This window comes from Nycticebus coucang, chromosome 9, assembly GCF_027406575.1.
Source record: "Nycticebus coucang isolate mNycCou1 chromosome 9, mNycCou1.pri, whole genome shotgun sequence".
NCBI lineage: Eukaryota > Metazoa > Chordata > Mammalia > Primates > Lorisidae > Nycticebus > Nycticebus coucang.
The window spans coordinates 93,500,470-93,526,813 of NC_069788.1; the positions used below are offsets into that span (position 1 = coordinate 93,500,470).

Sequence of the window (26,344 nt, forward strand, 5' to 3'; positions counted from 1 at the left end):
CTCAGAAATAATAATTTCCTCCAGAATACTTTATTACCTTATCTGGTGGGTGGTATGATTCATTAGTTTCATGGAAACCTCATTTTGACACTTTGACATATGCATTCTGAATACATCATAAGTAAAAACAAAATGAGGGTTGGGGTAACAGCGATTCTTGATTGAAGAGACATGTGGCTGCTAACTTTTCCTGCAGGATGGAAGCCAATACTCAGAAAGAAATAACAGCTCTAAAACTCTGTGAAGGACACCCCAATATCGTGAAGTTGCATGAAGTTTTTCATGATCAGGTATCTTCCTTTTTTTTTCTTTCTGTATTAATTCACACAGAAGGTCTACTTCTCACCATTTTATTGGTCCTGCTGGATCTGAGTCAGGGATATGGGACATCACCCAGCCACTAGAAAGGGCAGGGAAACTTTTCCACACGCCACCTCTAAGCCACTCTCACATCAGTTTGTCCCTTCACTTCTACTTTTCTCACTCACTGGTTGCTACCTATGACATGGCCAACGGACAGATGGGCAGGAGCTCAACTCAGCTGTGCTGTCACGAGGTGCAGTGTGCTTGTCACCAATGCCTCTGCCACCCATCATCACTTAACCCCTCCATACCTGTCAGTACTGGGACTTTTGAGTCTTCAACTTTCCTTCACTTCTAGAGTAGAACTTAGAGAGTCTTAAGCCTAATTACTATAAGCTAAAAAAAACAAATAGGAAGCAGAGCACTACCTCATCTTGCTCCAGGTGGCAAATCCTGCTCAGTCACAAGGCCAGGTCGCGCCACCCCTTCCTCTTCTATACCCAGCCCAACTTTCCAGAAGGACCTAACACAGAAGTGTGTCACTTGGGATATGGAGGCACTCCATCTACTGCCAGAAACCATCTACTGCTCCATCACATTGCTTTTTCCTCGTGAGACTGAGTGGGGTGTGATGACATGGCCCTGCTCCAGACAGCATGGAGGCATAAGATCTAAAACCAATCCTGAATGTGGTTTGCCCTAATTTTACCGGTGAAGAAACTGAAATTCTGAATTTTACCAGTGAAGAAACTGAGACTGGTCCAAGGTCACAAAGCAAGTCAGTGAAAATCTAGTAGGGAGATCCTGGTCTCAGTTATGGACTTTCTTTGTTGTGCTGCTGTAACATCTGTGACCTGGAATAGATGGGGTTCAATTCTCTACCACATTGAAACTCCCCAGAATACCATGGTCAAGAATGATACATTGTGGCGAAACTAGGCAGCAGCGGCAGTTAGCATCATACCCATAGGAACTGCTGCTGTTAGTTATAACAGACCTTGTGTGGTCTAGGCGTCGTGCCAGACACTCTCCATGTATTATCTTACCCAGTCCTTACCATGACTTCACCAGGTGGGTGGGAAGTAGACACCAAAGTTGAGTAGCTGGGCCTCACAATTTTTAAGTGTTAAGGCTGGGATCCAAACCCACGCCATCCAACTTCAGAGTCCAACAAGCTTTTATTTACTTTGTTCTGCTGCCTCGGGGGAGTCAGAAATGTGACCTTTTCACATCTGGCAGTGATCCCTCCAAAATGACCTCATCCTCTACTTTCTCTCCGGTTCTCATGATCAGAAAAGGAATGCCTTTGAAGCGAGGATTCAGGATAAAACGGGTCTCCTGGCTCCCTACTGCCTTCTGCCCAATGGAGCCACATAACACTAGTGGAGTAACTCCTGTCTAGAAGTTCAGAATCCGTCTCAGTGGTTAAAAGTCAAGGTAATGGCAGGGCTGGTTCCTTCTGGAGGGCTTACGGGACAATCCATTTACTTGGCTTTTTTAGTTTCTTGGCATGTGGCCCTTCCATGTATCATTCTAATCTCTTGCTTCCGTGCTCCTATCTTATACTACTGACTCCAATGAATAATTCAGGAAAATCTGCCCATGTCTAAATCTTTAACTTAATCACATTTGCAAAATCCCTGCTACCATATACAGTAAACAGCATAGGTTCTGGGGATTAGGACATACGTATCTTTGGAGGGCTATTAATCAAGTTACCACACATTTCTCATTGTTATCTACATTGTATTGGTAAGTGTCCTGAAGTTCATAGACACGACATAACAGCTCCATAATTCTAAGTAAGTAACAGAACTAGCATCTAAATCCAAGTTTGATTCTAAACCTGTATTTCTTTTCTTTTTTTTTTTTTTTTGGCCAGGGCTGGGTTTGAACCTGCCACCTCCAGCATATGGGGCCGGTGCCCTACTCCTTTGAGCCACCTGTATTTCAAACCACTATTGGATATTGCCTACTATCTATTTAAAGCTTACCAGCCTGTACTTACAGTAGTACTTTCAACCTTAACTTTTTTTGTCTGATGTAGAAACTCAAATTAGTTTAATCTCTGGTAGCCTGGAGCAATTTTCTTTTAAAAGGATTGTTCACCTTTTATACTTTGTCCAGTATGTTCAGGATAATGTATATCTTTGTTGTAAAACAATTTTCTGAGTTTTGCTAATTCAAAAGAAAACATACTTTGATATGTTTTCTGTGATATTAATGCTATGATGCATATACCTAAATCAAAATAATAACATTATACCTTTTTCTAAATCATGTGTATTCATTCGAGACCTGAGATCAGTCTCAGGTTCTAACCTTTGATTTTTGATAGCTTCTATGTTATTTTCTTCGTGGAAATAAAATACATTCTCAAAAAGGACCACAGGGGAAAAAAGTGAAATATATGTGAAGCATAGGAAATATATAACTTATAAAGAAATTAATTAACAAGTGCTATTGGGATCACAAGCAACTTAAAAAAAACACAGTTAGATATGAGTATTTGCAGTGAACATTAACAGAAACCCTGAAACTAATGTGTCGAGGCCTAAATGGAGGTTCAGAATGACAACATGAAAAATATCTTTTTTAAAAGGTAAATTTGCCATTAAATAGGCTGCTTGGGCTTCATGTGCACCATTGTTCACACTCAGTAAACTTCTGTATTATTTAAAGCAGATGATTTCACATTATTGTTAGCCCTAGGTCACACTTTGACAGGAAAGAGAGGTTTGGAGTGGAATTCAAATGAAAGGATTAGCCACATGCAGGGCTGAGCAGTGGCACATGCCCATAGTTCTAGCTACTGTGGGAGGGTGAGGCTGAGAGATCCCTCGTACTCAGAAGTTCAAGACCAGCCCGGACAACATAGCCAGACTTCATCTAAAAATTAAATAAATAAACACAAATGAAAGAATTAGTCAAGGAAAGGTATATACGAAGATCTGATACATTTGCGAGTTTGCCACTGTGCTCTTAAGTTGGCACTACTGCACAAACTCCCTAAGGTTTGGTAACCTTGGTATATCAGTGTCTCGTGATTGTGTTTATGTCTTGCTAAGTGGCATTCATTATCGTTGCATGCTTTTGTGTGCTGTTGTAAGAACATCAGAGAACATCGTTGTTTTAGAAGCAGGGGTCCTCAAACTATGGTCCATGGGCCACATGAGGCGGTGTGATTGTATTTGTTCCCATTTTGTTTTTTTACTTCAAAATAAGATATGTGCAGTGTGCATAGGAATTTGTTCATAGTTTTTTTTAAAACTATAGTCTGGCCCTCCAATGGTCTGAGGGACAGTGAACTGGTCCCCTGTTGAAAAAGTTTGAAACCAGCACATTGTACCCCTCGATTGCACTAATGCACACAGCTATGATTTAACAAAAAAAAAAAAAGTTTGAGGACCTCTGTAAGAGCAATGAACAAACATTAAATTTCTTGTTAAACCTGTCAAGAGTGGAAGTGAAATGAGGGACATGTTAGTCCAAGTTCATGGGGATAAAGCCATGAAGAAAACAGTGTACAAATGGATTAAAAACACTTTTCTAGGGGGGAGAAAATGTCACTGAGGAAGAAAGGTCAGGGTGGCCAGTAACAAGCAGAACTGATGAAAACATTACAAAAATCTGTCTCATTATGTGTCAGAATCATCATCTGACCGTGAGAAGCATAGTAGACCAAGTAAACATCAATAGAGAAACAGGAAAATCTTAACTGAAAAACTTGGTGTGGGAAAGGTATGTATAAAAATGGTTCTAAAGAAGCTCATGGATGAACGAAAGCAAAGGAGAGTCAAAGTTTGCCAAGACCTTTGGAGAGGCAGGAAGATGTTCTGGGCTGTTATCACTGGTGATGAGACACAGGTGTACCATACAATCGTGAAACAAAGCATCAAAGTGTACAATGGAAGTCAGCCAATTTTCCACAACCAGAAAAGTTCCGTCAGTCCAAAGTAAGAGTCAAAACAATGTTGCTAACCTTTTTTGATATCAGAGGGATTGTTCATTATGAATTTGTATCAACCGGACAGTTAACCAAGTTAGTATTTTGAAGTGCTGAAAAGGCTGCATGAAAAAGATGAAAAGTACTTGAACTTCTGTCCAACAACTCATGGCTCGTGCATGGCAACAGTGTACCGCCGTCTCTGAGGGGGATTTAGCCAGGAAACAAGTAACTGTATTTGAACATCTCCCTACTTAACCAATCTGGCCCTCACTGACTTTATTCTTTACCCAAAGATAAAGGAAATATTGAAAGGAAGACATTTTGATGACATCAAGGGTAATACAATAGCAACTCTGATGGCCATTCCAAAGACAGAGTTCCAAAATTGCTTTAAAGGGTGGACTAGGTACTGGCTTCTGTGCATAGCTTCCCAAAGGGGGTACTTTGAAGGTGACTGTAGTGATATCCAGCAATGAGGTTTGTAACATTTTTTCTAGGATGAGTTCTTGAACTTGACTGTCAGACCTCATACAGTCAGTCTAAAGATTTCACTGTAACACTTGGAATTTTCCATTCTGAAGTGGAATTCTAAAAAAGTCTTCAACTCTTTTTTCTAAGATAGGATTACTGTTGATTATTTTAAGAGAGGATTATTTTAACTTAACTGGTGATAGATAATAGACAATAAATGTTTCATCCATTAATAGACATATGCTGCTCTTCAAGTAAGGCCTTCCGCATCACTCTTTGTTTCTTTCCCCCCTAGCTTCACACATTTCTAGTGATGGAACTTCTGAATGGGGGAGAGCTATTTGAACGCATTAAGAAAAAGAAACACTTCAGTGAGACGGAAGCCAGCTACATCATGCGGAAGCTTGTTTCAGCTGTCAGCCACATGCATGATGTTGGAGTGGTGCACAGAGATTTGAAACCTGAGGTATAAAATAATGTGACCTCTTACTTAGCTCAGTCTAGCATCATTGTTAAATGTCTCCAAATAAGTGGTATTCATGGGGGGCAGGTTCTTTGGATTTTTTACTTCCAGGGTTGTTAAATAGAACTTGAAAACATGTTTCTTAGATTTTTTTTCCTTTGTGTTTCAGTCTAAAATAAATTTTTCTTTCTTTCTTTCTTCTTCTTCTTTTTTTTTTTACCAGCTGATCATCTTGAGTGTATATTTGTAAGTGTGAGAGCCTTTTATGGAAAAAATACTTCATGTAACAGTTGTGGACTAAAAATAAAAATGGAAAATTTTGTAGCAGAAAATAACATCCCATATACATATCTATATATATGTACACACACACCAATTTAAAGAATTTTTTTAATGATGTATTTTGAAAGCTTATTTTTTTTACATATGTAATAAAATTGGTTAGCTCGTGAATAGAAATGTCTATAATTCTATTCTAAATACTTAAACACAAAGCATTGTCCTGGTTGATTAGCCATGCCATCTTTGCGGGTGTTTTCCTGTGCTCATGTGCTGTAGTATTTATAGAGCTGTGTAGCAGTGTAGGGGTAGCAACTTTTTATATATTTCTTCTTTCAAAAGGTTAATACAGAAGGTTCTAACTCTAGAATGATCCCTGTTTAGTATCAAAAATATGAGATTTCCTCCCTCTTACAATTGAAAATCAGCAAAATAATAATGAAAATTGAAAAACAAAATCCACTAATTTATAAAACGATAACAATGATTTATCTTTTACCATATGCAAAACTATACATATTTCCTCCCCAAAGAGAGGTTTTTTTGTTGTTTGGGGTTTTTTTTTTTGTTTCTTTTTGTAGTTTTGGCCAGGGCTGGGCTTGAACCCACCACCCCCAGTATATGGGGCTGGCACCCTAGTCCTTGAGCCACAGGTGCCGTCCCCAAAGAGAGTTTGTTTTTTTTTTACCACGTGACTATAATGCATTTTCAAGTATATTTAAAATATTAACTTATTTGATGTTTCTTTTTTGGTTAGACTACAAAAGAATATTTCTCTAAGAGCACTTTTTTTTTGCCTTTTACGTAAATATCTTGAATTTTTAGAGGAAGAAGTTGTTTAAAAAATGGAATTCTATGCATTCAAATATAATTGAATTATTCTTTTAGAGTGTTTAAATTTCTGTGTAATTTCTACTACCATTATTCATATTACTAGTAACTAATCAAAAGTAAATTGTGTCTTATTAACTTGCAACCATGATAGCTCCCCCTCTGCTTCCTTCTTCATAGTTCTCACTCTCCTACGTAACACCCACTGAAAATATGGCACTCTGTACACTGGAGATTAGCTGTCTATTTTTAAATGTGAAAGCACACCACTTAAATGTTTTCTTGATAGACAAGGAACAAGTATGTAGTTTTTTTAATTGAAAAGATCTGTTCCATGACTGTATAGAATTCATTTTCACATGTTTTATTCTTTGATAACTAGCCATCTGTCTTCTCATGAGTCTCAAATGAGGCAACTGTCTTCTCCAGTAGAATTTAAATTTGCCTTCCTACTTTGCTGATAAAAAGATAGTTTTGTGGCTTAATTCTAATTTGTTATGAGGTTTTATAATCATTTGAAATGAAGTTGAACTGTCAGATTATTTAGGACATTCTACTACAACTATAGTCCCAAATCAAACTAGATTTTGGAGAAATAAAAATGTACCTTTGAGCTAACATTTTTATAATAAAATGTCTTTCACTTGGACTTTTAAATGGCAGAGTATATTATTGCAAACTAAATGTTTAACCCCTTTCCTATGTAGCATTTTAATTAATTAATTAGAGACAAGGTCTTTCTCTGTTGTCCAGGCAGGAGTGCCGTGGCCAGTCATAGCTCATTATAGTGTCGTTGTTTTTTTTTTTTTTTTTGTAGAGACAGAGTCTCACTTTATGGCCCTCGATAGAGGGCCGTGGCCTCACACAGCTCACAGCAACCTCCAACTCCTGGGCTTAGGCGATTCTCTTGCCTCAGCCTCCCGAGTAGCTGGGACTACAGGCGCCCACCACAACGCCCGGCTATTTTTTTTTTTTTTGGTTGCAGTTTGGCCAGGGCTGGGTTTGAACCTGCCACCCTCCGTATATGGGACTGGCGCCTTACTGACTGAGCCACAGGCACCGCCCAGCTCATTATAGTGTCAAACTCCTGGGCTTAAGATCCTCTGTCTTGGGTGGCGCCTGTGGCTCAAGGGGTAGAGTGCCAGTCCCATATGCCGGAGGTGGCGGGTTCAAACCCAGCTCCGGCCAAAAACCCCAAAAAAAAAAAAAAAAAAAAAAAGATCCTCTGTCTTCAGCCTCCCGAGTGTAGGGCCATAGGCACACACATCATGCCCAGCCAATTTTTTATTTATTGTAGATATAGGTTCCCTCTGTGTCACCAAGGTTGGTCTCAAACTCTTGGCCTCAAGCAGTTCTCCCAACTCACACTCCAAAAGTGCTTGGATAATAGGCATGAGCTAGGTCACATGTAGCTTTTTCAGATCTGGTTATATGTTTCTTGGTAGGTAGTTATGTGGGATTCATTTTAGGCATAGGCAAAAGCCTAAGTCTAGGTGAGAGTCAGATAAATTTAGAAGCTGGCTGACTTTCTCAGTAGGCTGCTTTGTGTTTTTCAAACTGATCCCATACTTTTCAAAGATTAAAAAAAAAGTTATATATATCAAATTCATTTCAGGCAGAACTTGAGATGAGGATAAAAGGGGACTGAATGGTTACTTCCTACCATCCTGATCGTGCCACCCTCCTCCGTGGAGAATTATTTCTAACTCTCCACTTTGTGCTTTGAGAGAAGAGGCAGACAAGTGAGCAGTCTGTTCCACCATGCTCAGGATATAAGAAGAATGGATTAAAGTCACCAAATTTAGTGAATGCCACCTTCCCTCATTTCCTCTACTTCAAGAGCTAAGATCAAGGAAGCCCTTCGGCAGTCTTAATATAGAATAAACCAAAGTCATTTCCAAAGCCTCGGCAGGCTCAGCGAGACGGGTCAGGTGTGCTCCCCTCACTGCTTGGTGTTGCACAGTGCTCTGCACTGCCCCAGAGCTCAGATGGTTTTGCTGAAGGATCTATCCCAAGCACACATCCATGAGCCCCAACTGTGACTTCAGTTGTCACATATTCAAGGTTAAGCATTTTTATTATTGAAAATTTAAGAAAAATCTTCAGTTAATTTTCTTGCTTTTCTTCACATTTCAACTCTTTCCTGGGAAGCTTAGAAGATTTTTCTTCTACGTGTCAATGAAGTCATCTGTGAAGTCTTTTATTTCAGCTAAAATAGTGTTAACAAAGCAAATGATGTTCCAGAACTGGAAATAATTTAATAACTATAAAAGCATAACAGATTTGTTACAACGTCTAAAGACAATATGATCAGATTCACTTGCTTTTGGTACTAGCTTGACATACTTATTAAAATGATAATTTATTGATCTGGGCATGGTGGCTCATGCCTGTAATCCTAGCACTCTGGGAGGCCGAGGCAGGTGGACTTCCTGAGCTCACAGGTTCGAGACCAGGCTGAGCAAAGATCGAGACCCCACCTCTAAAACTAGCCAGCCTTGTGGTGGGCATCTATAGTCCCAGCTACTTGGGAGGCTGAGGCAAAAGAATCACTTAAGCCCCACAGTTTGAGGTTGCTGTGAGCTATGACACCACAGCACTCTATCAAGGGCAACAAAGTGAAACTCTGTCTCTAAATAAATAAATAAATAAAAATTAATTAATTAAATAAAAGGATAATTTGTGCCTTAGTACAGCTAGTTATTTATTAAGCATGCAATTAAGTACAAAAGCTGTCCAGTATAGGTTTAGTGATCTAGAAGACTTGGCAGGTGAATGATTGGAAATAACATTGTTTTCAGAATATTTAAGGTATAATATCTCTATCCATCGAAATATGTTAAACTGTTTTGGAGAAAATGTTTCTGAAATGTAATGCATATCTCTAGTATATAATACTAGATATTATATACTATTTTATTTATGACTTCATTCAGTAAACAAATGTTTACCAAAGCATCTACTCTATGACCATGTGAGGCCCTCAAGACAGGGTCATCAATAAGGTGCACACAATCCTTACCCTTATAGAGTTGTGGTCTAATGGGGAGGGAAACAGTAATTGCTGACAGAGGAGTTTTTGCTAGGATCCTGCATGGAGTGGCCCTAGTCCTAGCCCTAACCCTAATCTATTAAAGTGTAAGTGCCAGAAAGGAAAAGTAAATAGTGTTTGGAGAAAATATAAAAAGTCCTAATTTCAGTTGGTGGGATGATTAAGGTGGTATCTCTCAATGAGCAGTAGAGGGACATGAGCCAGCCTGGAAGGCCGGTTGGTGGAGGGAGTAGAAGACATGGTGCCATTGAAAATGCTCACATGACACCGTAAAATAGCAATAATACAAGAAGATATAAAATGCAAAGCAACCATGCATCGACCTGCAGCCCCCACAGCCTCCCCACAAGGCCTCTCTCTGCATGAATCAAATATCAGTATACAGAGAGAATGCTACATAAATGGGATCAGCAAACCCCAGGACATTTTAATGAGAAACTAATTTAAGTGTTGGTATCTTGCAGAATTTATTGTTCACTGATGAAAATGACAATTTGGAAATTAAAATAATTGATTTTGGGTTTGCACGCCTAAAGCCACCTGATAATCAGCCTCTTAAGACGCCATGCTTTACCCTTCATTATGCGGCCCCCGAGCTCTTGAATCAGAACGGCTACGATGAGTCCTGTGACCTGTGGAGCTTAGGCGTCATTCTGGTGAGTTTAGAGCCAGTAAACCTGGTCAGTTCTTTGCTCTCCTCTGTACATCTCTCTTCCTTCAGTGTTTCTCTTAAATTTGCAAAAAAAAAAAGAGGTAAATTGGTTTCTTTTCTATACACCCGATTTAGAGGCCTGATGGAAGAATATTTCCCTTTCATAGAACTTACATTAGAAAAATGTAGGAAATTGTATTTTGGTTTGTTTGAAAGTTAGCTGTGTTTTATATGAATGAGAGTTACATATCTTTTTAAAGAAGCAATGGTATGTTTTCAAAAGCTATACATTACATTGAATATAATGTAAAAATAGCAGTGACTCATCATCAGAAAAACATTTTTTAAAAATTCTCTGTGATTTCGGACTAAATATGTATTTAAAGAATATCATTTAGAATAAATTAACAAATTAATATATAAAGTTAAAAATATTTATGGTACATAATTCATAGTAATCATGGTGAGCATAGTTTTTACAAAATGTCCTTGGTTGCTGTGATTAGAAATAGAATATCAAGCTAGAAAAATTTCATTGTATGTTTTCTCAAAATAGCTTTACTTTTTCTACATATGATTTGTAATGCATGAACTTAGGGGAGGAAAACTCAGGCCATTCAGGAAGATAGCGAGAAATAAGTAAAAATCACTCCTAATCTTCCCAAACAGATACAATATTACAAAAGCTCTCCCTCTCCCTCCAGCCTCCCCCAACTATACCTGTGTAGTCTTCATGTCTTTCCACATGTTTTCCCATACGTATATGCATATTTGGATATTTAACAAATGGATTATATGATACACATAGTTTGAGTCTCTGAAATTTATATAACCATTTCTTTACTAATGAGCAGTTACTGTTTCTAATTATAAGCTACACAAATTCATATTTTTTGCATAGGTATCTGCATTTGTCTCATTATTTCCTTAGGATAGCTGGCTAGGATATAGGTATATACATCTTTACTTTAACACATATGTCTAGATTTCCTTCTAGAAGATGTATCAATTTATGGTCTCATCAACTGTGTGGGAGTATATTGGATGCCATCGATTTTTTTTTCTGGGTTTGTTTTTTTGAGACAGAGTGTCACTTTGTTGCCCTCGGTAGAGTACTGTGGCGTCACTGCTAACGGCTACCTCAGACTCTTGGGCTTAAGCGATTCACTTGCCTCAGACTCCCGACTAGCTGGAACTACAGGCGCCCAGCTATTTTTAGAGATGAGGTCTCGCTCTGGAGTAGGCTGGTCTCGTACTCATGGGCTCAAGCAGTCCACCTGCCTCGGCCTTCCAGAGTACTGGGATTACAGGCATGAGCCACTTCTCTGTTGTTTTTTTTTCAAGAGTGTTGCTCTATCACCCAGGTGCAGTGGTGCCATTATAGCTCACTGGAAACTCAGGCTGTTGGGCTCAAGTGATCTTCCTACGTCAGGCTCCCGAGTAGCTGGGACTATAGGTGCTCACCACACCCAGCTAAAATTTTTGAAAATTTTTTTGGTAGAGACAGAGTCTTGCTATGTTGTCTAGGTTTGTCTTGAACTCCTGGTCTTAACTATCCTTCCGCCTCAGCCTTCAAAAGGTCTGTGATAATAGGCATGAACCACTGTGACAGGCCATGGATACTATAATTTTAATCTTAAATGATATTGTGTAGAATTTGAATTCATCAGTATTCATATTTGATGAATATTCAGTTTGAACATCTTTGCATACATTCAATTTCTATTTTTTGTTTTATGGATTGTATTTGTGAGTTTTGCTCATTTTCTTTTGGGGAGAGTTTTCTTACATTTAAAGTTCTACTAAGGATTTTAATTCTTTGTCTGCCATTAATATTGAAAATGTTTTTTTCTGGTTTGTCATTTTTTTAAAAACTTGTTTATAGTCATGCAGGGTTTTGATTTTGTTTATAGAAAGGTTTAAAATAGAGACTTTAAAAATGTCTGTGTAGCAAGACATGTCAGTCTCTCTCTTTATGGTATCTGACTTTGATGTCGTATTGTCACTCTATCCCTGTGCCTAGCCCAAGATTATAAAAAAAGTCTCCTAAATTTTTCTCTAGCATTATTATATTTTATTTTTAATCTTTAACTTGTACTCCATCTGGAGTCAGTTTGTTTTCTCCCAATGGCTAGTCACTTGTCCCTGCAAGATGGTTCTTCTTTTATTTTTAAGCTTTATATAGTTTTCATCTCAGCAATTTTAAGCTATCGTTTATAATTTCCAAACCAAACTTACATATTTATGAATAAGATTATTTTTAATAAAAGTAAACAGCTGGCTTTTGGTTTGGGGGAGTTTCTTTTTTTAATTTCAGGTTAATGTAAGGGTACAAACAACTAGGTTATAATATTTTCATTTGTGAGGCAGAGTCCCCCTTATAGTTGTTCCCCCACCCAAAGGTGTGCCATATACCTTTACACTGTGCTCATTAAGTGGGAGCACACCAACCCCTTCCACTCCTCCCTCCCCTCCTCCCCCCCTTCTCCCTCCCCTCCCTGCCCTCTTCCCACTCCCCCACTCTTCCTCCCCTCAATTTGAATTGAATTGAGTTTTCCTCTTATGTGGGTGTGTATTAGATTGTCTGCTGACTTCATGTTAGTATTGAATACATTGGCTATTTGCTTTTCCATTCTTGCGATACTTTACTAAAAAGAATGTGTTTCAGCTTGATCAAGGTTAATACAAAAGATGTAAAGTTACCATCTTTTTACGGCTGAATAGTATTCCATGGTATATGTATACCACAGTTTGTTGATCCATTCCTGAGTTGAGGGGCATTTAGGTTGTTTCCACATCTTGGCCATTGTAAATTGAGCCATGATAAACAATCTAGTGCAAATGTCTTTTGTAAATCTGAGAATTTTGTTTAAGGCTTTAAATGGGGGACATTTCATTAGTAGCAATGTCTAAAAATCTAAGTAAGAAATAGCCTTTCCTTTTTAATATTTCCTTTTTATTATAAAAAGGACCTCTCTTAAAATACACATCAGTTATGACAATCAAGTTCTTTTAAGTTTTTTTTTTTTTTTCTGTAGAGATGAGGATCTCACTATGTTGTGCATGCTGGTATTGAACTCCTGGGCTCAAGGCATCCTCCTACCTTAGCCTCCCAAAGTATCTTTAAGGTTTTAAAAGATAGTCTTAACCATGCAGAGAGGAAATTTAAAGCCTCTGAACACCCTATCTATAGAAATAACGTCATGTAATGGCATGGGTAGAAGTGATACTTCCCTCTAGATCTAATTGTGAAATTGTTAAGAAAAACAGGACAAGAAACAAGTGATGCCATAGGAATACAAGCACAATATCCAGACTGAGAAGTTCTGCAGAAGAAAACAACCCAGTTTTTCAGCCTGTAGATTAAAAGATGCTAAGGAAATAAGGTTTACATCTTAATTGAATCCTGATTCAAGTACTTTCTAATTTAAATTATCTTTATTAAATTCAAATCTAAATTCATGTGGATGTAATTATACCATTTACATTGTATAATTAGGGAAATTTGAACATTGATTTGGAATTAGTGCGAATTTTTTAAGTGTGATAATGCTGTTGTGGCTAGGGGTTCTTTTTTTGTTTTTTTTTAGAGACAGAGTCTTATTTTATCACCCTCGGTAGAATGCTGTGTCATCACAGCTCACAGCAACCTCCAACTCCTAGGCTTAGGCGATTCTTTTACCTCAGCCTCCCAAGTAGCTGGGACTCAGGTACCCGCCACAACACCCAGCTATTTTTTGTTGTTGCAGTTTGGCCAGGGCCAGGTTCGAACCCGCCACCCTCAATATATGGGGCCAGCGCCCTATCCACTGAGCCACAAGTGCTGCCCATGGCTAGGGTTTTTAAAAGTTCTTGTCTTTTATTTTATTTTATTTTATTTTTTTGCAGTTTTTGGCCAGGACTGGGTTTGAACACCTCCAGCATATGGAGCCGGCGCCCTACCCCACTGAGCCACAGGCGCCGCCCAAGTTCTTGTCTTTTAGAGATAAATGATAAAATAGTTGAAAATGAACAAAATTAATATCTGCATTAAACTGTCAAAAAAAAATGCATTGCAAACTCTTCTCTATGAATGAATGCATATCTCCAGACATCTAGATAGAAAGCCTGAATTATCCCCCAGCAAGCACAAAATTTATTTGGAGTCTCTGGATTTACTGTAGAAATGTATGACAGTTTTGCATTTTATGTCTAATAAGTGTGAATGTGGATATTTTAACATGAAAATGAGTTATATTACCCTTATTGAGTAAAATAAATAATCTAGGAAGATACATCATATAGTATCATGAGGGCTTTGATTACAATATATTACTCCCCATCGATGTACAGTCCCTGTCTAAAGCGTACAGTATATTAATCTGTTTAGGCTACTATAACCAAATGCCATAGACTGATTGGATTAAACAACAGAAATTTGTTTCTCACAGTTCTTGGGGCCGTGTAGTCCAAAATCAAGACGGTGGCAGGGTTGGTGTCTGGGGAGCATCCTCCCATTGTTTCCAATGGCCACTTGCTTGCTGTGTGCTCACATAGCCTTTCCTTGTACATGTTCACACAGTGAGAGAGACAACCTGGTGTCTATTCTTTTAAGGACACTAATGCTATTGGATCAAGACCCTACTCATATAACCTCACTTACCCTTAATTACCTCCATAAAGCTCTGTCTCCAAATATAGTTGCACTGAGGCTTGCGGTTTCAACATGTAAATCTGGGGAGGAGAAGAGGGCATAATAATTCAGTTCATAACAAACAATATTTTTAAAAAGTAGGATAGGATACATAACATACCTATGAGGTATCATATAATTCCCTTTAAAACATTTTCTCCAAGTGTTTTATTCTAGAGACCTTATTTTTTCACTTTTTCCCCTAAATTTTATTTTTAACATTTCAAAATTGATAAATAAGAGAACAATACTCTAAATATCTAATATTTTGTGGAATTTTGCCGTTTCTTTCCGTCTAATTCCCTGTTATGTGCATGTTCTCTCTCTGCATATATGTATGTATGTATGTGAACATGTGTAATACATGCATACACACATGTTAATAGGCATATATCTTTATGTATATATATATACTTTTTGCTACAATATTTGTAAATAATTTGCAGACATGAAATTATTCTTAACAGACATTGATTGCTCGGTAAGCAACTAAAATTTTGAGATCTTAGGGTTGAGAGGAGCCTAATGTTTGTTTAATTCTAACTCTTCCCGAGAAGGGATCTTTTCTACAAAGTTCCTAATCACCAGTCTCCCCTTCAGTACTTCCAAAGATAAAGAAGAGTTCGTTTTTTTTTACTCAGTAGCCTGTTGCATTATCACATGTGAAAAGGCAAGAAAACTATTTGAAAGGTTCTTATATTTAGTCACAAATGTACCAGTTAGGAAGTGGGGTAGGATTAAGAGGTATAACAGGTTTTGGAAAACTATTTGGCAGTATCTACTGAACATATGCAGACAAAATAACCCAGCAATTCCAATCCCAGGAATACACCCAACGGATATGTGTACATTTATGTAACAAAGACATGTACAAGAAGGTATTTAATAGCATGATTCAAAATTCCCCAGCTGGAAACAACCCAAATGTTCATCAACAATAGAAAGATATTTTAAAGAAGGAATTCTGGAAAGATGGTGGAGGAGGAAACACTAGGGATTGGTGTCCTCTCATAAACACCACTTGCACTGGCAGAATCTATCTGGTCTAACTGTTTTTGAACTCTGGAGCCTATTGACAGCTTGTAACTTCCAAGGGAAAGCTTGGACAGTGAAGTGCAGTACATTTTGGTCAATTTCATCTCTTAGCAGAGTACAAGTTAAGTTTCTCTTATCTGAAATGCTTGAGACACCACTGTTTTAGATTTTAGATTATTTTCGTATTTTGGAATATTTGCAAAATACATACTAATTGAACATCCCTAACCCCCAAATCCAAGATCCAGAATCCTCCAATGAACATTTCCTTTGAACATCATGTTGATAGTCAGAACATTTTGGATTTTGGAGCATTTTGGATGTCAGATTTAGGGGTTAGGGATGTTCAACTAGTAGCAGATACCAAACCTCTGCCCTGTGGCAGACAGCTACATACATGTTCCTGCACACAGTTTGTGAGAACCAGGGTGGGGAAAAGGACCTTGTCCTCCAAATATGGAGGACCTGTGTTCTATTTTTTTTTTTTTTTTTACGGAGTTTCACTTTGTTGCCCTCCATAGAGTGGTATGGGGTCATAGTTCACAGCAACCTCATACTCTTGTGCTCAAGTGATCCTCTTGCCTCAGCCTCCTGAGTAGCTGGGACTACAAGTGCCTGCCACAACACCTGGCTATTTTTAGAGATGGGGTTTCACACTTGCTCAGGCTGATCTCAAATTCAGGTCTTGATCACCTGAGCTCAGTCAATCCACCCCACCCAGCTTCCCAGAGTGCTAGGATTACAGGCATGAGCCACCATGCCCAGTCTGACAAGGACCTGTGCTTCAGCAACTGAAGCAGTAGCTGCTGCTCCTCATCACAGAGGTGCAAAGAAGCAGTGGCCATTATTGTCGCACTTGCCACCATTGCTGCAAGCTCCTCCTCTGGATGAAGTGATTCCCAGAGGATTTAAGGTACCCTTTTTTTTGCCTTGTTTTTCATTTTTCTCTTGTTTCCTTAATGGGCATCAAAGGTTCAAGATGAGGACATTGAAAATGAAAAGCAACTACATATACAGGGAAAATGAAAAAGTGACCATGCATGCCCAGCCAAAGGTACAAGCTTAGAAAAGACATGGAAAGACATTAAGTTTGCACTTCAGTATGATCTTTGATACAGAGACAGTCTACAATAATCCAGGGGAAAAAGGAATAGGCCGGGTGTGGTGGCTCACACCTACAATCCTAGCACTCTGGGAGGCCAAGTCAGCTGGGGATTGCTTGAGTTCAGAGTTTGAGATGAGCAAGAGAAAGACCCCCATCTCTACTAAAAATAGAAAAATTAGCTGGGTGTTGTAGAGGCTGATGCAGGAGGATCACTTGAGTTCAAGAGTTTGAGGTTGCCTTGAGCTAGGGCACACTAGCCTGGGGCGACAAAGTGAGACTGTCTCAAAAAAAAAAAAAAGGCAATATAACAATGTTTTTAATAGAACTGCAAACTCTTGAGAATCTGATTTCCAGGCTTAACATACTGTTAGATTCACATATCTCATTTTCAACAAAAATCACAAGGCATACCAAGAAGCAGGGAAGTATGGCCCATTTAAAGGGAAAAAAATTAAAAGAAACTGTTCCTGAAAAAGATCTCATGGCTAATCTATGAAATACTAATAAAAAGACAGAAAACCTAAAAAAGAAAACAAAAGGAATTCTGGAGCCAAAAAGTATAATAACTGAAAGAAAAAAATTACAGTCAGAGGAAAGAGTTGGTGAACTTGATGTTAGGGCAATGGAAGTTAGTGTAAGGAAAAGAAAAGAAGATTGAAGGCTCGGCGCCTGTAGCTCATCAGCTAGGGTGCCAGCCACATACACCGGAGCTGGCAGGTTCAAATCTAGCCTAGGCCTGCCAAATAAAAATGACAACTACAACCAAAACGTGCCTGTAGTCCCAGCTACTTGGGAGGCTGAGGCAAGAGAATCACTTAAGCCCAAGAGTTCGAGGTTGCTGTGAGCTGTGATACCACGGCACTGCACCGAGGGCAACATAGTGAGACTCTGTCTCAAAAAAAAAAAAAAAGTGAGGGACACTTTTAAGACATTCCCACATAAATAACATTGAGGGAGTTCATTGGCACTATCCAGTTTTGCAAAATGCACTTTGGCCAGAACTCCGTCTGTCACCTAAGTAGGCAAGTCCCCTCACCCTCTAGAAGATCATGAGAGTATTTTGGGTCCCCTAGTGTCAGTTCTTGGGCCCCAAGCAGGTTTCACAAAAGCCTGGGTATTTTCCTTTCTTAATACACTTTGGCAAATGGCTACAGGTCCCTTTGTGGAAAGACTGGGGAATAATTTTCTAAGTATAATTGCTGTGGTATTATAAGGCCCTTTAAAGAGACTTAGGCTGGGCGTGGTGTCTCATGCCTGTAATCCTAGCACTCTAGGAGGCTGAGATAGGTGGATTGCTTGAGCTCAAGAGTTTGAGACCAGCCTGAATAAGAGCAAAACTCCCTCTCTGCTAAAAATAGAAAAACTAGCTGGGCCTTGTGGCAGTCCCCTGGTGGTCTCAGCTACTCAGGAGGCTAAGGCAAGAGGAGCACTTGAGCCCGAGAATTTGAGGTTGCTGTGAGCTATGACAACACAGCACTCTACCCAGGGTGCCACAGGGAGACTCTATCTCAGAAAGAAAGAAAAAAAAGAGAGACCTGTCTTCCCTATCAATCTAGAATGGTATGTGTGTGAACTGATTTAGATCTAGAAACTGGGTGACTTCTCCCATTTAGTGCCTGATGTCAGCCTTCTCTACATCTCTGTAAAATATGTTATACAAGTCAAGCAACATTAGTTCATCTGTCCTTCAGTCTTACCCCGTGAATGCTGTGACTGTGACTGCCATAGTCACAATTTCCTGTAGTCAAGGCAGTTGTGATTGTCTGCCCAGCCTCCCTTTATTGCCACTGATGGTTAGTTAAGTGTTGCCACCTGGCCTCTGCTATGCCCAAATCTCATCCCATTGATGACCTTGGTTCCATGACAACTTCTTCCACCATCAACCCTGGCCTACAGTGAACAGCCATCATCAAACTTCTCTTCATAGTCCTCTCACCAGTGTGTTCCTTATTGCCTCAGTGACAAGAGTATGCTCTAAGCCCTCCCTGGAAGCATTGGCAGGTGGTGGGTTCTTGGTTTTTTCATAGAGCCCTTTAACTGCTGCTAAGGAGCAGCCTCTCACCTGGTTTGCCCTAAGCCATCTCTGAATCCATAATTCAAGGAGCTACTTCAGCTGACTGCTAGAACTGGCCTGAGGTCTCTCCCTGCCAAAATGTTGACTCCCGAGTCTTAGATGAGTCTTCTCATGGACGTAATTTCTCCTCCATGGTAATATGCTCTATAAAAGGGGAGCTTCCAGAGTGCTGGTTTACAGGCTTTGCTTTGCAATTTTTGCAGTGCACCTTGTATTCAGTGCTTCCCTGGTCACAAATTATGTTATAATAAAAGTTTATTTTTTAAAGATCAGCCTAAGAAAGAGGAGCAGAAAGAAGAAAATAAGAGCTGTAGAGTATAGGGGAATGATAAGAGGGCACAGAGTGTGTCAATCACTAAAGAAAGATTCTCAAAATAAGAAGGGCTTGTGAACATATGGACTAGGCAGTGAATACCAAGGCCATACTAAGTTTATGGAACTTCACAACTTTCTGAATAAAGATTAGTGAAACAAGTGTAGGATTTATTGTGAAACATACTGAGTTTGGACCCTGGGGACAAACTGCCTGGGTTCACATCCTCCCACTGCCACTTAATAGTAGTGTAGCTTAGGCAAGTTATTAAGACTTTACCTTTTGGAAAAATGGAGATGACAGTTGTTATGAGGATTAAATCCGCTAATGGAGATTGAGTACTTAGACTCAACTTGGTACAACAAAAGCAGTTCATAAACATTAGCTCTTTTTATTGCAACTACTATTACTACTGCCCCCACCACCACTACTAAGTTCTTCCTTCTGGCTGGATCTTGGGCAAGCTTCTAACCTGCTTCTATGTTTAGATTTTGATCTGCAGAATGAGGATGATATCACACCACTTACAGAGCTATGAGGAAAGTGCCTTATAGCAATGCTAATCAATAACAGCACTAACTTTGCTTTATTTTCTCTGCTTCCCCATAGATATTAGAAGATATTTTGTTCTGTGTTTAAGAAGTTAAAGCTTATAGCTAGAAAGACAAGATTTGAGGAGACTCTGTTCTCAGCAGCAAGTGCTGGAAAAAGAGGGAAAAAGGGTTAAATTCCTGACATCTGAGAAAGAAAAATGGGTCTAGAACACATGTAAAGTTTCCACAGGGTCTCCAGATCTGTCATCTGGTGGCAGGCCTCTGTTTCATCAAGTCCGCCATACAGTCTCTACCATATCACTGTCTTGAAATATTTTTAAAGAGTTCTTATTCATTCAAGAAATAAGCATGGGATGGCAAACTCTGTTTGACACTATACATGGGGATTGGAGCCGTATATCAGACCTAGTTCTGCCTGCAGAAAGCTTTCAGCAGGGTGGCAGTCACATACTATGTAATCACCCCACGAGGTGATGAGGCATGTACAGACCTGTGCATAGGTCAGTGGCAGTGTGGGCAGTAGTCCCTAGCTGTGTGAATACTGGCACGGGGGATGGAGTCAGGAAGAGAAGAGTCTTTCCACAGAGGGAAGCCTTCAGAGACAGAGCGAGTAACCATTTGCTTATACCTTCTGTGTGTCAGACAAGAAGCTAGATATGTCAAACACATAATTGCATTTAACCTTTTGATAACACTTGTTACTTTTATAGATGAAGAAGTGATCTCAGATAGCTTAACTGATTTGCTCAAGTCACAGAGCTAGTAATTGAAAAAGCATTTGTTTGCAGCCAGGTGTGACTCTAAAGCTCACTTCCTCCTTCCTCATGTGTCTGGAGTAAAGGATGAAGGGGAGAAATCCCAGTTACCCTCCTGAAAGGTCACACCCTGGGAGGGGTGGGATTTTCCCCAGTGAAGGAAGAAAGTGGTGTTCTAAGAAGGCTAAGTAGCAGGTGCGAAGGCCTGGAAGCCTGTGCTGACAGGAAGTGTGGGGTCGGCACACAGGGAACTGCGGAAGCTGAGGCTGAAAAGACAGACAGGAATCAGAGCCTTCAGGAAGCCAATGAAGAATTTGCAAAGGGGACTGTTGTGGTAAGATTTCAGTTGTATGGTGACGACTCTGGTGTCTGTGTGAAGGAAGCAGAAGAGGGGCAGTGCAGGCCGTGGTATCAGTTAGGAGACGGCGGCCATGTGACCTTGGGCAGATCTTCCCAGCCTGTGGACTGGCGCACTCAGACCTGGTCGTAGCCTTCATTCCACATCAGGGATTCAGGGAAGTTTTAGGTTTTTCTAAAGATGTTTTGTCTTTGTTTTTCAGATATTCTGGATTTCCCTCCTTAGAACAAATATCTTATTACTTGTTCCAAATTAAAAACCGAGATTTCTTCTTATTTTCTTCCATTTTAAAACTCTGCATTCTCATGAATATAGTTTTTAATTCTTCTTAAGCACAATTTTCTTTTTCAGAAAGTCCAAATTTGCCCAAAGCCTCCTAGTCTTTGTCAAGTTTTCCTTCATTTCTGTCTGGATGTCATTCCTACAGACTCATCCTTTGTACTCCATCCTTATACTAAGGGTTTGCCTACTGTCTACCTCACTGGGTCTCCTGGTTTTCCTTTATAGGTTGTTTTGTTTTTTAGCCTGTCTAGGAATTTCCATCTTTCTGGGAGTCAGTGTGTATCTTGCCATCACAAAGTTGAGCCTGCTTGTCAGACACTTAGCCAGAAAAGAACAATGGCATATTGCTTCTAGACCACTGGAGTGTCTCCATGACTTCCATTTCTCCTAATTAGGGCTGCGATTAAAAGAGAGACTACCTCTCTGTGTCCCTTCCTAATGAACTGCTATGGTGAATGCACTTCCCTCCTCAGCCCAGGCTCCGGCTGACACCTGCCCACCCTCACACCCCTCCCCCTGTTGGGCGATGCTGCTCTTTGGTTCTGTCTGGTCATGGAGAAACGTAGTTACTTAACACCAGCCAATCTGCCATCATTGATAACCAGCCTGCCATCTCTGCAAGACCGAAAATAACTCACTCAAGAATTTTATTTTATTTTATTTTATTTTATTTTATTTTATTTTATTTTATTTTTGAGACATAGTCATACTTTGTCTCCCTCGGTAGAGTACTGTGGCATCATAGCTCACAGCAACCTCAAACTCTTGGGCTCAGGTGATCCTCTTGCCTCTGCCTCCTAAGTAGCTGGGACTACAGATGCCTGCTACAGGCCTGGCTAGTCTTTTTATTTTTATGTTTTTTTTTTTTTTTGAGACAGAATCTCAAGCTATCACCCTGGGTAGAGTTCTATGGCGTCACAGCTCACAGCAACCTCCAACTCATGGTCTTAAGCGATTGTCTTGCCTCAGCCTCCCACGTAGCTGGGACTACAGGTGCCCGCCACAATGCCCAGCTATTTTTCTGTTGCAGTTGTCATTGTTGCTTTAGCTGGCCGGGGCCAGATTTGAACCTGCCGGTCTTAGTGTATGTGCCTGGTGCCCTCCCCATTAAGGTACGGGTGCTGCCAGGCCTGGCTATTCTTAGAGATTAGTGTCTAGCTTTGCTCGGGCTGGTTTCGAACTCCAAAGTGTGAGCCACCGCTCCTAGCCCTACTCAAGAATTTTTTTTTTTGAGACAGAGCCTCAAGCTATCCCCCTGGGTAGAGTGCCGTGGCATTACAGCTCACAGCAACCTCCAACTCCTGGGCTCAAGCAATTCTTCTGCTTCCGCCTCCCAGGTAGCTGGGACTACAGGTACTCGCCACAAGACTCGGCTATTTTTTGGTTGCAGCCGTCATTGTTGTTTGGCCGGCCCTGGCTGGATTCGTACCCGCCAGCTCGGGCGTATGTGGCTTAACTGCTTGAGCCACAGGCGCCAAGCCCCTACTCAAGAATTTTAAAGGATTACTTGTCTAAAATCTAGTCTCTACTAGAAAGACTTTTCTGTTGACCTTTTAAAGGGAAAAATCTTAAACATAAATTGTCAAACATATGGCTACAATGAAAATAGGCAGCTTCTCCCATAGTATGAATTATAGTGTAATTCATTATATTTAATGCAGCAATCAGAAAAAAGAAAACAAATAGAGGGGTGATTATGAACAAAATAGGAAGGTCTATATAAAAAAATTTTAAAGTCAGCTGGCTGCTGTACCTCAGTGGTTAGCATGCTGGCCCTGTACAATAGGGGCGGAAAAAGTCAAGTCTCACCTGAGCCTCATAAATAAACAAACAAATAAAATTTAAAAGTTCTTGAACCATAGTTACATGTCTAGGGAAAGGAATGAAAATAAATGGAAAAATAGTTCTGATTCTCAATTTTCTGTTTACCATCCTTTCTGAAGCAATTGATTGTTCCTTTTTTGTTCTTATTGTTCCTTTATTATTTTAAATCTTGCTATCATAAGCCATGCCGCTATTAATTTATAACTCTTTGAAATGTGTTTGTTGCTTCAGTGATAGAAGTTATATAATCTTTTAAACCTAATAATACTAAGTTGTAGTAGTTGGTAAATTATGCTGATTATATTAGTAATAGGATTGCTAAAGTGGCTTTGACAGTGACCTTGGCAGTCATTCCGTTTTGCTCCTTTTTTTCTGTGATAGTACACAATGTTGTCAGGGCAGGTTCCCTTCCAGTCTCATGACAGAAGTTTGACATGCACCAGTGCAGTGGAAATCATGAAGAAAATTAAAAAGGGAGATTTCTCTTTTGAAGGAGAAGCATGGAAGAATGTATCCGAAGAGGCTAAAGATTTAATCCAAGGTAAGAGCCTAATGAAATTTTACATTTTATGTGATGTACAGCAAGTGAAGTGGAATCATAGTCATTACACATGTATTTGTGTATTAATTCCTCAGGAAATCCATTTGTGTTCCAAAAGGTTTCCAAGCTACTCTCTTCAGCCTACTGTTCTTCTTGTGGGGACACTTAGTAATCCTTTCTACAGGTCCCAGCACGAGCTAGCATTTGGCTCCCATTGATAACTCTAGCGCATCTAAAACAAACTTAAGCTCCCCCCCCCCTTTTTTATTGTTTGGGATTTTTATTTTATTTTTTTAGAGACAGAGTCTTACTTTGTCACCCTCCATAGAGTACCATGGTGTCATAGCTCACAGCAACCTCCAGCTCTTAGACGTAGGCGATTCTCTTGCCTCAGCCTCCCGAGTAGCTGGGACTACAGGCACCGGCCACAACGCCTGGCTATTTTTTGTTGCAGTGGCTGGGCCAGGCTCAAACCTGCCACGTTCAGTTTATGGGGCCTGGTGCCCTACTCACTGAGCCACAGGCACCGCCTCAGGGGATTTTTTATTACTTTTCATTGTATTGAGGGTACAAAGGATTAGGTTACACTAATTGCATTTGTTAGGTAAAGTCCTTCTTATAATTGTATCCTGCCCCCAAGAGGTGTGTCATACATTGTGACCCCCCATCCCCCTCCTTCCTCCCCTCTCCCCACGCTCTCATTCTCTTATACCCTCCCCCCCATTAACTCATCTACTGCCTTCATATTAGAATTGAGTACATTGGATTCTTGCTTCTCCATTCTTATGATGCTTACTAAGAAGAATGTGTTCCATCTCCATTCAGTTTAATACAAAAAATGTAAAATCTCCCATCTTTTTTTAATGCCTGAATAGTATTCCATGGTATATATATACCACAGCTTGATAATCCATTCCTGGGTTGGTGGGCATTTAAGCTATTTCTACGGTTTGGCAATTATAAATTGAGCTGTGATGAACAGTCTAGTGCAAATGTCCTTATGATAAAAGGATTTTTTTTCTCCTGGGTAGATGCCTAGTAATGGGATTGCAGGATCAAATGGGAGGTCTCATTTGAGTTCTTTGAGGATTCTCCATACTTCCTTCCAAAAATGTTGTATTAGTTTGCAGTCTCACCAGCAGTGAAAAAGTATTCCCTTTTCTTCACATCCATTCCAGCATCTGCAGCTTTGAGACTTTGTGATGTGGGCCATTCTTAACTCGGGTTAGGTGGTATCTCAGGATGGTTTTGATTTGCATTTCTCTGATGATTAGGGACGATGAGCATTTTTGTCATTTTTGGTAGCCATTCATCTGTCTTCTTTAGAGAACGTTCTATTCATGTCTCTTGCCCAGTGATGTATGGCGTTGTTGGGTCTTTTTTTTGTTGCTCAATTTGAGTTCTCTATAGATCCTAGTTATCAAGCTTTTGTCTGATTCATAATATGCAAATATCTTTTCCCATTTTAAAGGTTGTCTGTTTGCTTTGGTTGTTGCCTTAGCTGTACAGAAGCTTTTCAGTTTAATTAAGTCTCATTTGTTTATTTTTGTTGTTGTTAGAATTGCCATGGAAATCTTCTTCCTGAAATCTTTCCCCAGGCAGATATCTTCAAGTGTTTTCCCCACATTTTCTTTGAGGATTTTTATTATTTCATGCCTTAGGTTTAAATCGTTTATCCATCTTAAATCGATGACCACAATCAAAGTGGTGAGAGGTGCGGGACCAGTTTCAGTCTATTACATGTGGTTATCCAGTTCTCCCGACACTGTTTATTGAATAGGGATTCTTTTCCCCAGTGTATGTTCTTGTTTGGTTTATTAAAGATCAGGTGTCTGTAAGATGTTAGTTTCATTTCCTGGTTTTCTATTTGGTTCCAAATGTCAATGTATTTATTTTTGTGTCAATACCATGTTGTTTTGATCACTATGACCTTGTAGTATAACTGAAAGTATGGTAGGGTGATACCTCCAGCTTTGTTTTTATTACTAAGAATTGCCTTGGCTATACCGGGTTTCTTCTGGTTTCATACAAAACAAAGAATTGTTTTTTCCAAATCTTGAAAGTATGATGATGGTATTTTAATGGAGATTGCATTTAATCTGTAGATTACTTTGGGAAGTATGGACATTTTAACAATGTTGATTATTCCCAGCCATGAGCATGGTATATTCTTCCTTTTGTTAATATCTTCTGCTATTTCTTTTCGTAGAGTTTCTGTAATTTTCTTTGTAGAGGTCCTTTACCTCTTTTGTCATGTATATTGTTAGATATTTCATTTTTTTTTTTAAAAGCTACTGTAAAGGGAATTGTGTCCTTGATTAGCTTCTCATCTAGATGGTTATTGGCATATACAAAGGCTACTGATTTGTGAACATTGATTTTATATCCTGAGACACTGCTATATTTTTTTATCACTTTGGGGTTCTCTAAGTATAAGACCATATCATCAGCAAAGAGTGAGAGTTTGACCTCCTGTGTCCCCATTCGGATGCCCTTTATTTCCTTCTTTCGCCTGAGTGTAATGTCTAGAACTTTCAGCACTATGTTGAATAGTAGTGGCGATAGAGGACAACCTTGTCTGCTTCCAGTTCTAAGTAGAAAAGTTTTCAGTTTTACTCCATTCAGTATAATATGAGCTGTGGGTTTGTCATAGATGGCTTCAATGAGATTAATGTGCCACCTATGCCTATATTCTTCAGTGTTCTAATTAGAAAAGGATGCTGAATTTTATTGAATGCTTTTCCTGCATCTATTGAGAGAATCATATGGTCTTTGTTTTTGCTTCTGTTGATATGGTGAATTGCATGTATGAACTTGCTTTATGTTAAACC

At 39.5% G+C, this 26,344-nt stretch overlaps 1 protein-coding gene across 5 annotated transcripts in view; it reads left to right on the top strand.

Annotated features, from left to right (window-relative positions):
* RPS6KA5 (ribosomal protein S6 kinase A5) overlaps positions 1–26,344 on the top strand; it is a 208,092-nt gene that overhangs the window by 176,005 nt on the left and 5,743 nt on the right. For all 5 annotated transcript variants that reach the window (XM_053603096.1, XM_053603097.1, XM_053603100.1 and 2 more), the window contains 4 exons: positions 197–290; positions 5,019–5,189; positions 9,813–10,004; positions 23,354–23,513. In XM_053603096.1, coding sequence (XP_053459071.1) covers positions 197–290; positions 5,019–5,189; positions 9,813–10,004; positions 23,354–23,513 — 617 coding nt within the window. The remainder of the gene's footprint in view (positions 1–196; positions 291–5,018; positions 5,190–9,812; positions 10,005–23,353; positions 23,514–26,344) is intronic.